At 44.9% G+C, this 14,050-nt stretch overlaps 1 protein-coding gene across 23 annotated transcripts in view; it reads right to left on the reverse strand.

Annotated features, from left to right (window-relative positions):
- syngap1b (synaptic Ras GTPase activating protein 1b) overlaps positions 1-14,050 on the reverse strand; it is a 154,978-nt gene that overhangs the window by 23,915 nt on the left and 117,013 nt on the right. For all 23 annotated transcript variants that reach the window (XM_086153734.1, XM_086153730.1, XM_086153747.1 and 20 more), the window contains 10 exons: positions 9,962-10,115; positions 9,514-9,612; positions 7,907-8,146; positions 5,110-5,445; positions 4,816-4,960; positions 4,116-4,260; positions 3,771-4,007; positions 2,877-3,078; positions 1,970-2,172; positions 316-517 (listed from right to left, as the gene is read on the reverse strand). In XM_086153734.1, the coding sequence (XP_086009860.1) occupies positions 316-517; positions 1,970-2,172; positions 2,877-3,078; positions 3,771-4,007; positions 4,116-4,260; positions 4,816-4,960; positions 5,110-5,445; positions 7,907-8,146; positions 9,514-9,612; positions 9,962-10,115 (1,963 nt within the window). The remainder of the gene's footprint in view (positions 1-315; positions 518-1,969; positions 2,173-2,876; positions 3,079-3,770; positions 4,008-4,115; positions 4,261-4,815; positions 4,961-5,109; positions 5,446-7,906; positions 8,147-9,513; positions 9,613-9,961; positions 10,116-14,050) is intronic.

Below are 14,050 nucleotides of genomic sequence, written 5' to 3' on the forward strand. Positions count from 1 at the left end.
ATATGAGAGGCTAATGCGCCCTCTGTTGATTTATCATGTTAAGTGGCCACGGATGACATGGGTGAGGGTGGTGCGGGTGTTTTTACCGCGAGACCTGGAAATCGGAATGTATTTCCCAGGAAATACCGCGAGGATGAGTTGCGTGGTGAATAAGTGGGAAAAAAAGCAGATGTCATGGTAAACTACAGCCTCGATCACACGATGGCAGAGCCCATTCGGTATGACTGACATGCACGTCATACTGATCTCTATCGGATTAAGGTTGACTTAGCGGATGGGATGACGGGTCCTCGGATCGGTGCGACAAAAACTCACCTTGGGGTCCGGTTCTGTGATGTCTGAACTGCTCGTGCAGTAGGCCGGGCTGGATCGGGCCAAGGGTGGGCGTGATACGTAAAACATGTCTTTGGAGGATGCTCGCTGAAGGTGGTCCCTGTCCTGAAAACTCATCGGAGTGCGGGATGGCATGATCCCACCGGTGGAGGTAGGGGAAGGCAAGCGAGTGATATCTATAGAGCTGGAAAGGGACAATGAAGCAACACGCTCCTACGTAACTCTCTCCAAGGACCATCCTCATCGTTCCGCCATAGGGGAAATGATAGCGGTTCCCCAGCAAGCTCACACACAGCCAGCAACAAAATCGAAATGATAACTTCAGTTAAACAGAGTGCAGCTTATTACAAATATCGCCACCACTTTGAATCAAACAATATCCCTTAAGACTACAGGGGAAACATAGGAAGCATTTTTAATGAACAAGTATAAACTCAAATCACCCATCTTCCAACTAGCATCTGATCATTTGTGTTCTGCAAGTTAACCATGCATATGTTTTGGTCCCCTTTTGAAATAAATAGCGGGTTTGGATGCTATTTCAAATCTGGTAAATAATGCTGATAAAGCTTTGGTCATCCGTGCAGTTGTACTTCTGCTAGTATATTGAGTATATTTCTGTTCTCATAATTCTATACATGCACCATCTGTATTGACTATGTGAAGGCGAGTCTCGGGGCAGACTGAATGAATAGAAAAATAAAGATTTGAATAAACTTTACACCAATGTCTTGCGCAGTAGGAAGACGATGATAGCGATCAGCTGGAGTAGGACAAAACGGGGATAGAAATTAGATGGACGGATTCACTTTTGCATTATTGTTAACCTTTTTCTTCAGCCATGTTACCACCAGGCACCGTTCGGATAAAAAAGCACTTCCAGTCAGTATTTGCGGATGTCAGCGGCATGTAATTAATTAAATGTTAAAATTTCTAATATTACAACGTGGACACCTGTGGCTTATAGACAAGTGAGGCCTATATATGTACACATATATTTATTTGTTTATTTTTAGCCCTCGTGCTTTATATTATATACGGCATTATTATTACAAAAACAATGAAAGAAATTACTACTATTACTAATAATAATGTATAGCGGTTATCATTATTATTATTATCACATATTATTATTATTGTTAATGTATTGGCTGGCTTGAAATATTTGCTCTGATATGGGATGTAATTTGGGTCCCTAAGGCCTTAGACTGGACCGTCTGTATTGGACACTTGAGTTAACTGGAGACACACAAAACAATGACTTGGTCCAAAAATACACTGCTCCAAAAAATAAAGGGAACAGTAAAATAACGTATCCTAGATCTGAATGAATAAAATATTCTTCTTAAATACTTTGCTCTTTACATAGCTGAATGTGATGACAACAAATTATTAATGGAAAAATTATCAATGGAAATCAAATTTATTAATGCACTCAAAATTAAAGTGGAAAAACATTACAAACTGGCCCAAATTTGATGTCACGTCCTTAAAACAAGCCAAATTGAATCAGTGTTGCCTCCTAAGTGGACAGATTGATTTCATAGAAGTGTGATGGACTTGGAGTTACATTGTGTTGTTTAAGTGTTCCCTTTATTTTTTCGAGCGGTATATGAATAAAAACAGAGCCAGATACCTATTAAGATCCCTCATCATGAGATTCTGGAACTCGGATGAAATGCCCCGGTTGAAACTCGGCCGCGACAGCAGCCGGTCCGTCTGCCTCTCCTGCACCCGGTCCGTCTGGTGGCTGGGCTGCCTCTGGAGGTGGGGATTACGCAAGGCCATGCTGATGTCGTTGAGGAGGCGCGGCAAAGGACCCAGTTTGATAATTGCATCCTGCGGTTGAAGGAGAAGGAGAGCGAACTGTGCTGCAGCCTAACAAAAGAAATTATTTTCGTGTTTGTTGTGTACCTGAAGGGTGTCATTAAACCACCTCCTCCACTCGCCTGGCGACTGCATGTTAATGACAGTTTTGGCCTGATTAATGACTCACTGCCTCATTTGAAAAAAAAAAAAAAAATAAAATGACCAGGCTGTGTGACTGCGATCACTTCAAATAACATCCACCTGAGTTTGCTTTAGTTCCCCGGTTTTGCACAGCAGCCAAACCTCAAGTCACACAGGGTGCAATTATTATCAAAATGACCAAAAACCCGACTGAGCTATCAATGGCGATTTTTATCCAGACTATGTTGTGCAATTAAAATTTTCATTTTAAAGGGAATTAATAGTTCTAATGAAGAGTGAAGCCACTGAAGACACACAGTCCCACATAAAATAAAAAGCATTAAAAACCAAACCAATAAACCTCAAGACATAACAATAAAGCGGTTTGAATAAAATAAAATAAAAACTTTAGTTTTTAATCCTATTTTTTTTTATGCTAAAAAAGTATATATTGAATGCACGTGTAGAAAGGATCTTTACTCCCAATAATGTCACTGAAATTGTAATCTTTCGCCAAATCTTGTCTTATTTTAGAAGGAGCTACCTCACACAGCATGTGGTCATATGATAGTGCACCAGACGGAAGCGCTGACCTTGCTCAGCTGGGCCATGACCTCCCAGAGTAGACTGTGCAGGATGGACAGCTCACGGCCCAGGTCGATGTAACCCTCGAAGCCGCCTGCGTTGCTGACGCTGTCCAGGTTGGAGATCTCATACAGGAACTGCTGCATGGAGCCCCACTCCATCTCCAGAAACTCGTTCATGAAACACATGTATTCCTCTTTATTGCCAAACCTGAAAGGAAACGTGTGTGTGTGTGTGTGTCAAAGAAATGAACAGAGAAAACAGATGAGTCACAACTGACGGAGATAATCAAAGTCAGCAAATCTGTATCATGCAAAATATCTTATTTTGGAAGTTGCTTTTATCATATTGCTAATTGTTATTTTTGAAGGCTGATTCATTCCTGATGGTACTTTGAATAGGATTATTTGGTAAATGACATGATGTTATGATCTGTGTCAGTATTTTTTCTATCATGTTAAAAACTTCTCACGTGTAACACCATTTTGGAAAATGAATGAAATAACCTCATTAATAACAAATATAAACTCGAGTCCAACTCACTTCCTCCAGAATGATAAAAAAAATGAAACTTAGTCTGGCAGCATTCTGTTCTTATAGAACTACTCACCCTAAATGAATTGAATAAACCCCGTTGTTGTTATTTTATGCTGATGACACAGTCATTTTATTTCAAATCTCTACTTTAGTTCATTGCATTTAAAGGGTTATACTTGGACATGAAAAGTCCTTAAATTAAAATAAAGTAAGCTCATTTCTGTGATTAGATTCCACAGTAACTCGGGATCTTACAGTGATAATCGTGTGAGACGTGAGAAAATAACCTAATAAATAATGTCGACCACAGATCGAAGCTGGATGCAAAACAGAAGGGGTTATAAAGTCAAGGAAGTAAATCTGACTTGGAGAAGTTGGCCAGGTTTTGCACGACTTTGGCGATGAGTGTGAGCGTTCGTGACGTCTGCTCGTCGGGATACTCCTGCGTGAGGTTGAACAGCGACGGTGACATGATGGCGGGACACAGGAAGCGCAGGAAGAGGGAACCACTTATGAGACGGTCGGCGATGTCTTCTCGACCCCTCTCGGCACAGCGCACTCTCCAGGAAGCAAACACCTCTTTTAGCTCTCGAGGGAAGACACTGCAAAGGGAGGTGCTTAGCGTCAGGGTAACACACACACTCTGGCCATTTAGAGGTGATAGGAAAAAAAAAGATGCCTCTTTTTTCTTGCTTCTGCTAACCACTCACCAATGGGAGTTAACAATCTTGCAGAGTGCCAGTTCGCAGCACATTCGGAGATTGGCTTGGTGGTCCGGGAGAACGGAGGGTGGCGTTCTCATGGGGTCCACTTCGCAATTTTCCTCTGACTCATACAAGGCCCTTATGAACTCCCCTGCAGATGACATTTCATTAGAGACTGCGAAACAGTGGGAAAGTACCGCAAAGATCAGGTCAGTGCCCTGAATGCGCACACACGCTAGTTTTTCATACACACAAAAAATCAATTAGTGGAGTTGGACTTTTCTGCCTCGGCAGCAAAACGTAATAGAAGACAACATGGAATCACTGCGGCGAGAAAACATAGGAGTCATTTGCTGGTTAGATTATTATCCTGCAGACTTTCTAGCAGCTGGTTTGTCCAAGAGCAGGAAACACTTTGTAGACCTTTTTAGTTGGAAATATACCACTCTCAGTTAACACCCCTTTTAGGGAAGCTGCATTTCTCTCATCTTGCGATCCCGCTTCTTGACATTCAACAACCGTTGTAGGTTAATCCCATAATTCAATACCCGGTCAAGGCCCGGGCAAAAATATGAAATAAAGGATACGAGTCTTACTCGGAGCCAGTGAGATAATCATGAAAAATTCTCCTGTATATCAAATGATCTGGTCAAGCAAAGACAACAAAGTGGCCTCAAAACATTCACCTGGCCATTACCCGGCTCACCTATAGCATCCTTGAGGTACTTGTGTCCGATCAGTTTGAGGTACTCTTCTATGGCTTTGGTGGCCAGAGTGTTCTCTCTGAAGATAAGGTGTTCTCGGTCGATGAATCTGTCCACCTCACACATGGCCATGTCTGACAAAAAGTCCTACAGAACAAGAGGTCAGTAGCTATATTAACGTTATCGAAGTAAGTTCTCGTAAGTTTTTGAATTCGGCCGGAAAAAGCTCCACGTTGAAGCTTTGAGAGTCATCTGAACATGATGAAAAATCAAACAGAAGTCGAGAAGTCTCAAACCTTGGCCTTCCCGGTGCTCTGCAGGATGTGCACCAGCGCACAGGCCACCTCCTCTTTGCTCTTGACGCTCAGCACAGGTTCCAGCACGGCGCACAGGGTGCGATAATTATTGGTGACGTACTCTGCAAACTCCTTGTAAAGCTCCATGGGCAGGATGTTCATGGTCTGGAAGCGGGATTTGAGGCGCAACGATGCGTTGATGATCTTGGCCCCTCCGACCCCAGCGCCCTTGGTGAGGACGCTGGGCTGGATGACCGGGTACCACTGCTCCACAAACTGACGGCCGGTGATGCTTGAGATGGGGATGCTTACGAGTCCAAGGTACGTGCTCTTCTCCTGAAGGCAAAGAGAAAGCAGCGTGATGGGTTTGCCAAAAAGCGTCTGTTTCATCCTCCGTAAACCAGGAAGTGTATTTTATCAACATCAAAGTTCATTCCAGGCTTGATGGTCGACTAAAATTGGCCTCTTTAAAATTAGAACTGACTTATTCATCTGTCGCGGTGCTATTTCCATATCTGTCTTTAAAGCAACTCATGCTCCTACAGTATGCTCCTGCATATTATAGTTGTAATATCTTGAGTACTGAGGGGGTTCTGCATTGTTCCAAAGGGAGAATGATTGGTGGGTGGAAGACTTTGACTATCCAGTATTTCAAAAGGTCTAGACGCGCAATGAGCTACGGCGTATACAAACAGGAGATGTCTCAAAGCGAAAGCCAGCATCTGCAGGCCTCACACCTGCCATTGTTTCCTTGACCAGCAGGGGCCCGGGCCCAGAAAACATGGAAATCTGTCATTTGAGAAGAAACTTCTTCACCTCAGTCAGTATTCCAAAAGGTCTGAGTACTACTTTTGCTCCACACAGCTCCAACAACAAAACCGTAGTCGTCATAGGGGTTTCTTTAATATACTGAAGAACCAGAAAGTGCTGGTGAAATAACAAGCCGTGCAAGCCGCCGCCATTGAGGCGGTATGCACGGACGCCTTTTGTCCGACCGTCTGTCCCTAACATCGTTTATATTTTTAATAGCTTTAGCTTTAGCTTTGTTAGCTTTGGATTTCATTTGTTTCACTGACTCAGACCTTGATGACTGTTAGAGGGCGGTTGAATGGGTCAGAGTCTCCGAAACAGGTGTTTCCTTCACGTGTCAGCACGTGCTTTTCCAGTCATTGCAGGCAGGAGTCTCAACGGTATGCTCTTTCGTCCAATCAGATATGAGCTCTTTCAGAGGTCGGCCATTGGACGCCACTGGAGTTCTGCGCTCCTCGGAGCAAAGCTCCAGTCCGGCTGATCAAGAAAGGGAAATTTTCTTTTTACATGTGACTGATTGACTGATTGATCGATGTAAAATTCAGATTCACCCCTCGCTCTTCTTCAGTTCCATTTCTTGTATGATTCAGTAAAAATCCACTCTGTTAAGACAGGCTTGTGTGCAGGACCTGGTGTTTGGGTTGTGGAGAGGACGCCGGTGTCATTACATACCGGGGTGAAAGTGAAATTAATCTTGGAAGCTGTAATTTCAAATGAATATCGTGGAAAGCGCCTGCCTTGACAAGCAAACAAATGAGATTTTAAGTGTCGAACTACACAAAGTGTCAACAGCATCGGGCAGAGATCCGTGACGATGACTCACTAATGACTTATTCTGCACTCGGATTTGGAGTTTTTACAGTTTTACTGTGCCAGTAAAGATTCTTAAACGTGTTTAAACAGGATGTTTTGAATTTTTTATTCATTCATTATCTACACTGCTTATCCTGTATTCCTGGGCTCAGGGGGTGCTGGAGCTCATCTCAACTGGGATTGGCTGAGAGGCAGGGAAATTTAGGGTCCCCAATGAACCTCCTGCATGTATTTCGACTGTGGAAGGAAACTGTATCACACAGAGGACATGGGAGAGAACATGGAGACTCCATACAGAAGCCCCTCGACAGACTCCAACCAGGGACCTTCTTGCTGCGAGGCAGAAGCACTAATCACTCGTCGCATTGCCGACAATTGTTTTGAACCTCATCTGCTTTCTTTCCCCATGAAATCTAATTCCTTTATTGATTAAAATTGAATAAAGTGTTTTTAGTGTTTGTATACAGTTTGTATACCCTTGTTATTCGCGGGGGGTAACGTTCCAAAAAGAGCCCGTGATAGGCAAAATCCATGAAGTAGAAACCTTTATTTTTTTTTACAATTATTATACAATTAAATACTCTATTATACATTGCTGCTGTCGTCCTTATGTTTTTTTCTTCCTTCTTTATGGAACAAACGGAAGATTCATTAATTCCGTGATGCCGATCTACAGCCGCATAGCTTTTACCTTTTCTTAGCATGTCCAGAAGTTTAACTTTATCTGCGATAGATAGCATCTTCCGCTGCCTTTTGGGCCCTGCCGCAGGTGCTTTTGTCGGTCCAGAGCGATTTGTCAACATTATGGGTTTCAGAGAAACTCGAAATTGCAAGAGAATTTGCACGTACGTAATGTAAATTTGGCAAGCCGTTTTACGTACGTGTACACATTAAACTGCAACGTTATTGACGCACAGGTGGAGAAGAAGCGGAGTGACTTTTTAGCCAATCAGAATGCAGAACACAATGCACGATGCAAATCCGTGAAGTAGCGAGACCCTGAAAAGTAAACCGCGTTATAGCGAGGGATCGCTGTATTCAAAATATTTTGCCTTTTCGTAATATTTTCAATACAATAAGCCTTATACTTTGAAAAGAAAGCACCATCAGCAGACGTCTGCACGCCAGTGAATTGTAATATCGGACTTCGGCCAGCGGGTCGCTGCACCCTCACCTTGCGTCTCTTCTTGTCCGTCTCCTTGTACAGATGGAGGCGCAGGTTGCGGACGGCGGGCAGGTTGTTGAATTCGAAGTGCTCGCCCCAGAAGACCGTGTCGGTGCGGGGCTTGCTGGTGGTGCGCGCGTACAGCATGTCGTCCAGGCACAGCTCGCAGTAGTAGCGCTTCTTGGCCGGGAGCTCTCGGGCCTCGATGATCCACAGTTTGAGCACGTTGTCCACCCTCCGGCTGTTGTCCTGCACGCAGGGGAGCTCAGGTCAACAACGTGGTGGGCGAGGGGGAAGGGGGGGGGGGGCGGAGACGGCGTGTGGTTGACAGACAGCGGGCCGGGCCGTGGGAGGAGACGGTTACGGTGACGGGGGGGAGGACGAGCGGTGACATGGCGGTGAGCTACGGTGATAAACCGCTGTCAGCACTAGACTTTTGCACACAGAAGACACAAGACGGCACGACGGAGACTTCATAAAAAAAATAAAAAAAAGAGACGAAGGACACGATGCAGGTGAGGCTCCGGGTCCGAGGGGGGGACGATGATGGCGTGACGTCCTAATCGTGAAACCACGGCTATTTTTGTCATCCCCTCGATAGGATCGGGGACACAACGGCGTGTTGATTGCAATGATGTTTCAGTGAACTGGTGAGGGGGGAGCTGAGTCATGTCATTTGGACATTTACCCCCCTCCCACCCTCTGTTTAACTCACATGGTCCAATACGTCTTGTTTTTTCCTGTGCTAATTAATTCTTTGTCTGGAATCGATGGGCATCTGGCGGCTCCGTTAGCTCCGGCTCGGGTGTCCTTCCTCCTGGCTCCACGCCGTCGCGTCTCACTTACCATCAAAATGAATGGTGCGGGGGGGGGGGGGGGGTCGGCTACCTTCCTTCAACCAATCAAAGCTCATCTTAAAAGGGGGCCGCAGAAAGTTAATAAGTAGAATGATTATCTCCGGCTCTGGTCCGGTCTTATCTCTGTTGGGGCATCTGCCGCGCCGCGATGTGACGGGAGGCGGGGGCCGCAGGCGGGGCCCCCCCACGGCCCGAGCATCTGGACGAGGGCTGCGGGGGGGGGGGGGGCGTCTCATCCCAGCCATAACACCCCTCCCCACCCTCTCCACGACCCCCACACATTTCATACGCCTCACTTTGTTTTTGAGGAAAGAGGACGACACTGGATGGAATCTGAAAATTTGGGTGTGTTCTGGTTGAGACTTAGGAAAATCATCTTTAAAGCTGCACCAGGCATGAATGCGGAAACACGTGATTTTCTTCCACTCCGATCTCACATTGGGGAAAAAGTCGCGATTGAATTTGCATCCTGACAGTGCTGAAAAGACGCCGTCTGGCAGCCCCTGCCCTTTGCCATCCACCTGGCGGTGTGCGGCTTTGACGCTTGCACGTCAAAGTGACTGACCTCGGCACGGACACACACACGCACACACACGCACACACAGAAAGACACGGGGGATGGGTGTCACACATAGAGCGACGGGGCAGCCCATCTCACGGACAAAACACACGGCGACGTGAGACGCGGAGGAGAGAGACGCACAGACAGAGGACTAGCGGCTTTTTGTTTCTCCACCGCATCCCTTTCTCTCCCCTCACCTTGTTGGGCTTGACAGCTCTCTGCAGGTTCTCGATCCATTTGTCTCTCTCTGCGGCCGAGCGACACGCAAAGCACTTGGTTCCTGACGCCGTAGTCACCTGAGGTTATAGCCAATGGTAAATTCAACAACCACAGCCATTAGTAACTATGGAGACTGCAATTGCAGGGCGCAAACTACCCCCCCCCCATCCAAAAAAAACAAAAAAAAACAATATCTTGCATTCGCTCTCAACCTCTGTCATGTTCAGCTAATGGAAATGTGATGGAGGAGCTGACAGGATCCTGCAGCAATTTGTGTGCAGACTACAGAGCTCATTTCGGTGTCCTTGTTCTTTCACTTTCCCACGTTAAAAATATTCATGGTTCCCTTTTCAGATCTCTGTCACTTGTCACGGCGGAACAATATTGTTACGAGCGTCGCTTTTGTCCGCGCCGCGCCGCCCTCACCTCAAAGCAGTACTCCTGTCCCAGGATGCTTGAGTGGACAGGTTTGATGATGGCGTCCTCGTCCAGGGTGAGGTCCAGGGCCTCGGCGGCGCTGCTGGGAGACAGCAGGGACTCATGGGAGTGGGACTCTTTGAAGCTCTGCATCAAACGGGTCCTGAGAGGAGAGAGCGGCTGTTAGACGCCGAAAGAGGACCGGCTGAAGGAGCCATTATGTTTCTGATAACGCAAAAAAAAAAAAAAAAAAGCGTTGAAGCGCCATCGCAAATTATCCACCTTCGCGGCGGGGAAATTCAACAGGTAATGGGGGGAAAAGGGGGGCTTTCGTGAAGACAAGAGGGGTTATTAAAATCACCCGAGTCAAAAAAAAAAAATCCACAAATCGCAGTCACTATATTAGTGAGGTTGATTCCCGACTGGGGACACAAGGGGGTGCTGTAGCTTTCCCACGTTTCCTCAACTGACCTGCAGGTGACCTAAAAGTTAACTTGTCGGCAGTGTAAAAACAAACATTCAGTCACCATTTTTATCCTGAAAATGAAACAGAAAGAAGCTTATAAAAATAAAACACCTGACACAGATGACTACTTCCTGTGCTGATCATGTGATCTCCTTCAGTGCACCAGACTCCACAGTCACTTCCTGCATCCAAAAAAGAAAAACCCCACTGGTGATGTTTGCATTTCATACACAATAGGGTTAAACAGCGCAGCGCCTAGACAAGGTGGATATACATATATATGTACACATATACACATATATATCCCAGTCAATCTCAGCTATGGTTGGGTGTGATGTGGGGTTTATCCTCAATCACCCGTCAATCACAGAGTCTCACACAGAGACACCCAACCGTTCCCTCTTTCATTTGCATAGACGGGAATAAAAAATAGGGTGGAGAAAAGCATCAGGGGTACGACGCTACAGAAGACGATCAGCCGGAATGAAAGAAAGGTGTACAAGACAGCGGTGAGACCAGCGATGTTGAATGGTTTAGAAACAGTGACATTGATGAAAGGACAAGAAACAGAGCTGGAGTTTGCAGGGATGAAGATGCTTAAGTTCTCTTTGGAGGTGATTAGGATGGATAGGATCAGGAATGAGTCTATCAGATGAACAGCACACGTTAGATGTTTTGGGGAGAAGGTCAGAGAAGCCAGACTGAGATGGTTGGGTCATGTACAGAGGAGGGATAGTGAATATATTGGTAGGCGGATGCTGGAATTGGAGCTGCCAGGCAGGAGGACTAGAGGAAGACCGAAGAGAAGATATATAGACATAGTGACAGAGGATATGAAGGTAGTTGGTGTGAGAGAGGAGGATACAGAGAACAGGGTTAGATAGAGAAAGTTGATTTGCTGTGATGGCCCCTGAAGGGAAAAGCTGAAAGGAAAAGAGGATTGATTCAAAAGGAAATCAAACATTTTACATTAAAAACAAAAAATGCAAATCTAAAAGCATGCGTGTTAAATCAGACCCTAAACCAAGAATGACCCCAGAATTCAATGTTGAACTTTGGGAATCCACAAAAACATCGATCGCAGAATGCGTGATGTAATTCATGATGTATGTTTCATTTTTGTTTTCAACTTTCCATCAAACACTCTATTTTATTTCTTTGAGGCAAAAACAGAATTCTGGTTTGTCCCTTTGAGGGTTTTGCCCTTCAGCTGTTTTGCCATTAATGATGAGCATTAATGTGTCCGGGTTATTAACCTTGTGCGACGAGCAGGCGAAAACAACGAAGGAGGACACACACACGCACACACACACACATCCACGCACACACACGCACACACACACAGCTCCAGGCGGCAGAAATAATGAACATTTCAAAACTTAGCGCAATAAATGATTCAAAATGTGTCGGTAAAGTGCAAGGAGAGATCAGGCCTTCAACGCCAAAACACTCATTAACCCAACTCGAAAGAAAAAACAGCGGACGGGATGGACAGTAAAGTGAGTCCCCTCCTGCTGAGGTTTGAAATATAAATACACACTCGTATCATGTTGGTAATGAACGCCATTAGATAGAAATACAATTTAAAATGCAACATGGCGGTTTGTAATTTTAGGAGAGGAAAGACAAAAACCTGCAAATGCTTTATCTCAATTTGCGTTTTGCTCGTTTGACAACTTAAAAATCCTTCGTATGAGAAAAACAAACATAACCGTGGTTCACCTGTCTCTCTCTCTCTCACACACACACACACACACACACACTTAAAGGGACCTGGACAAACCTATGACCAATTAGTGAGGAGGAGGCGGAAGCGGTAGGGGGTGGGGGTCAGGTGCAACCAAGCGAATCAGAGCAGAAGAGGAAGAAGAAAAAAGAAATATGTCCGAATGTCCGCGGCGCTGCGTTGGACTCCTGCGTTCTATCAATACGTACCATCAACCGGAGAGACGATGGCATGAAGGAGACATGATGGCGAAAGAGAAAGAGAGATAGAGAGAGGGGGAAAGAGATAAAAATAGACCCAAGGGAATGAGTCAGATCAGTGGAGAGCAGCAAAGGAGTGGGGGAGGTCAGGAGAGTGTGTGAGAAAGCCGGAGAGGAAGATGGAAGAAGAACAGGAAGGGGGGAGAAGGAGTGATGGAGAACGACTCCCATCCTTTATGTAAACAGAGGATCCTTAGGAGATGAAGAGAGAGTGTGGATTACAGGAGAAAGGGGGGGATTAAAAGGAGGAGTGCTGGAGGTAAAACAAGGTCTACACAAGATGCCACACACACACACACACCCACACACACACACACACACACACGCGCGTGCGCGCACACACACGCACACACACACACGACTCGTATTCGTAAACCCAGGGCTGGTGAAGCAGGATGGGCTGACGGACACACACTTAAGTATAACCATAGCCACATTACGGTTTCATTAAAGTAGTAACTGCGGATACTTTAAAGTACTTTAATTAGTACTTTAATTCCACTTTTCGTTAAACGCCTGTCAAAGGCCTTCAGGAGAATTATTTCTATAATTATAGGTTTTCAGGAAAAGTTTTAGCACCCAATTTTCCCATTTCTTTTATGTAACTGCTTCCATTATTCAAGCGCGTGTTCATGTCACCGATTCATCATCTGTCCATTCTGAAGTCAATTTTAAATTATAAATTTTTTTCATTTTTTTTGAGCGGTTAGTTTTATTTCTGCTGGTGTTTTTTTTAAATTTTTTTTATTTCATAAAACAATCAAAATTAAACATGTCCCTAGTTTGAGTCCTCCTGTAGTGCAAACACATGCTGTAATGTGAGAGCAGATTTTCTATATGTGGTGAGTGTTGTGTGCATGTGCGCATGTGTGTGTGTGTGTGTGTGTGTGTGTGTGTGTGTGTGCGTGTGCGTGTGTGTGTGTATGTGTCCAATACCTCCTGTGAGAGGTTTTGGCCACGTGGCTTCCATGGAGTAGAAGGGATTTCGAGCCACAAATGAAATATTTCATAAAAAAGAATGAAAAAGACACCGCAATAATGGGAAGAATCAATTCTGACTCAAAGCCATGAATTCTGACCTTCTGCTTTTTGTGTCCCGTCACCGTCAGGACTTAAATCCCAGAATTCAAGCTGATCTCTGCTTAGTTCTGAAATTAAGGTCAGAATAAAAGAAAAATATATGCAAGCACAGAGGAACCTTGGCTCTTGATTTCGCCTAATCAGGAACAAATCGATCTACAAAGAGTTTCAATCAAATTTTTTCATTGAGCTGCGAACAAACCTTGGTTCGTGAACACAAAAAAAAAAAAACAAAAAAAAACGCAGGGTTGTGACGTTGCAGCGTAGCAGCAGTGGTTCACGGTATGCTGCGTTGTTTCCATCGTTCATAATTGTGTTCTACTGTTATAAACTTTTTTTGAGCTTTTTTCAGTAAGTTATCCCTCATTATGTCTCCCAAAAAGACTAAAAGTAAGAATGACAATCGATCTGAAGAAGGGAATAATAGCTAAAGGTGAGAGCGGTGTTCATGTTACAGATCTCACCAAGCACTACGACATGGCTAAGTCAACCATCTGAACAATCCTGAGGAACAAAGATGCGCTAAAGATACCCGATATGGCTAAAGGGGCGACAACGCTAATGAA

This window comes from Fistularia commersonii, chromosome 10, assembly GCF_037954325.1.
Source record: "Fistularia commersonii isolate RoL2024-O1a breed Wild chromosome 10, RoL_Fcom_v1.0, whole genome shotgun sequence".
NCBI lineage: Eukaryota > Metazoa > Chordata > Actinopteri > Syngnathiformes > Fistulariidae > Fistularia > Fistularia commersonii.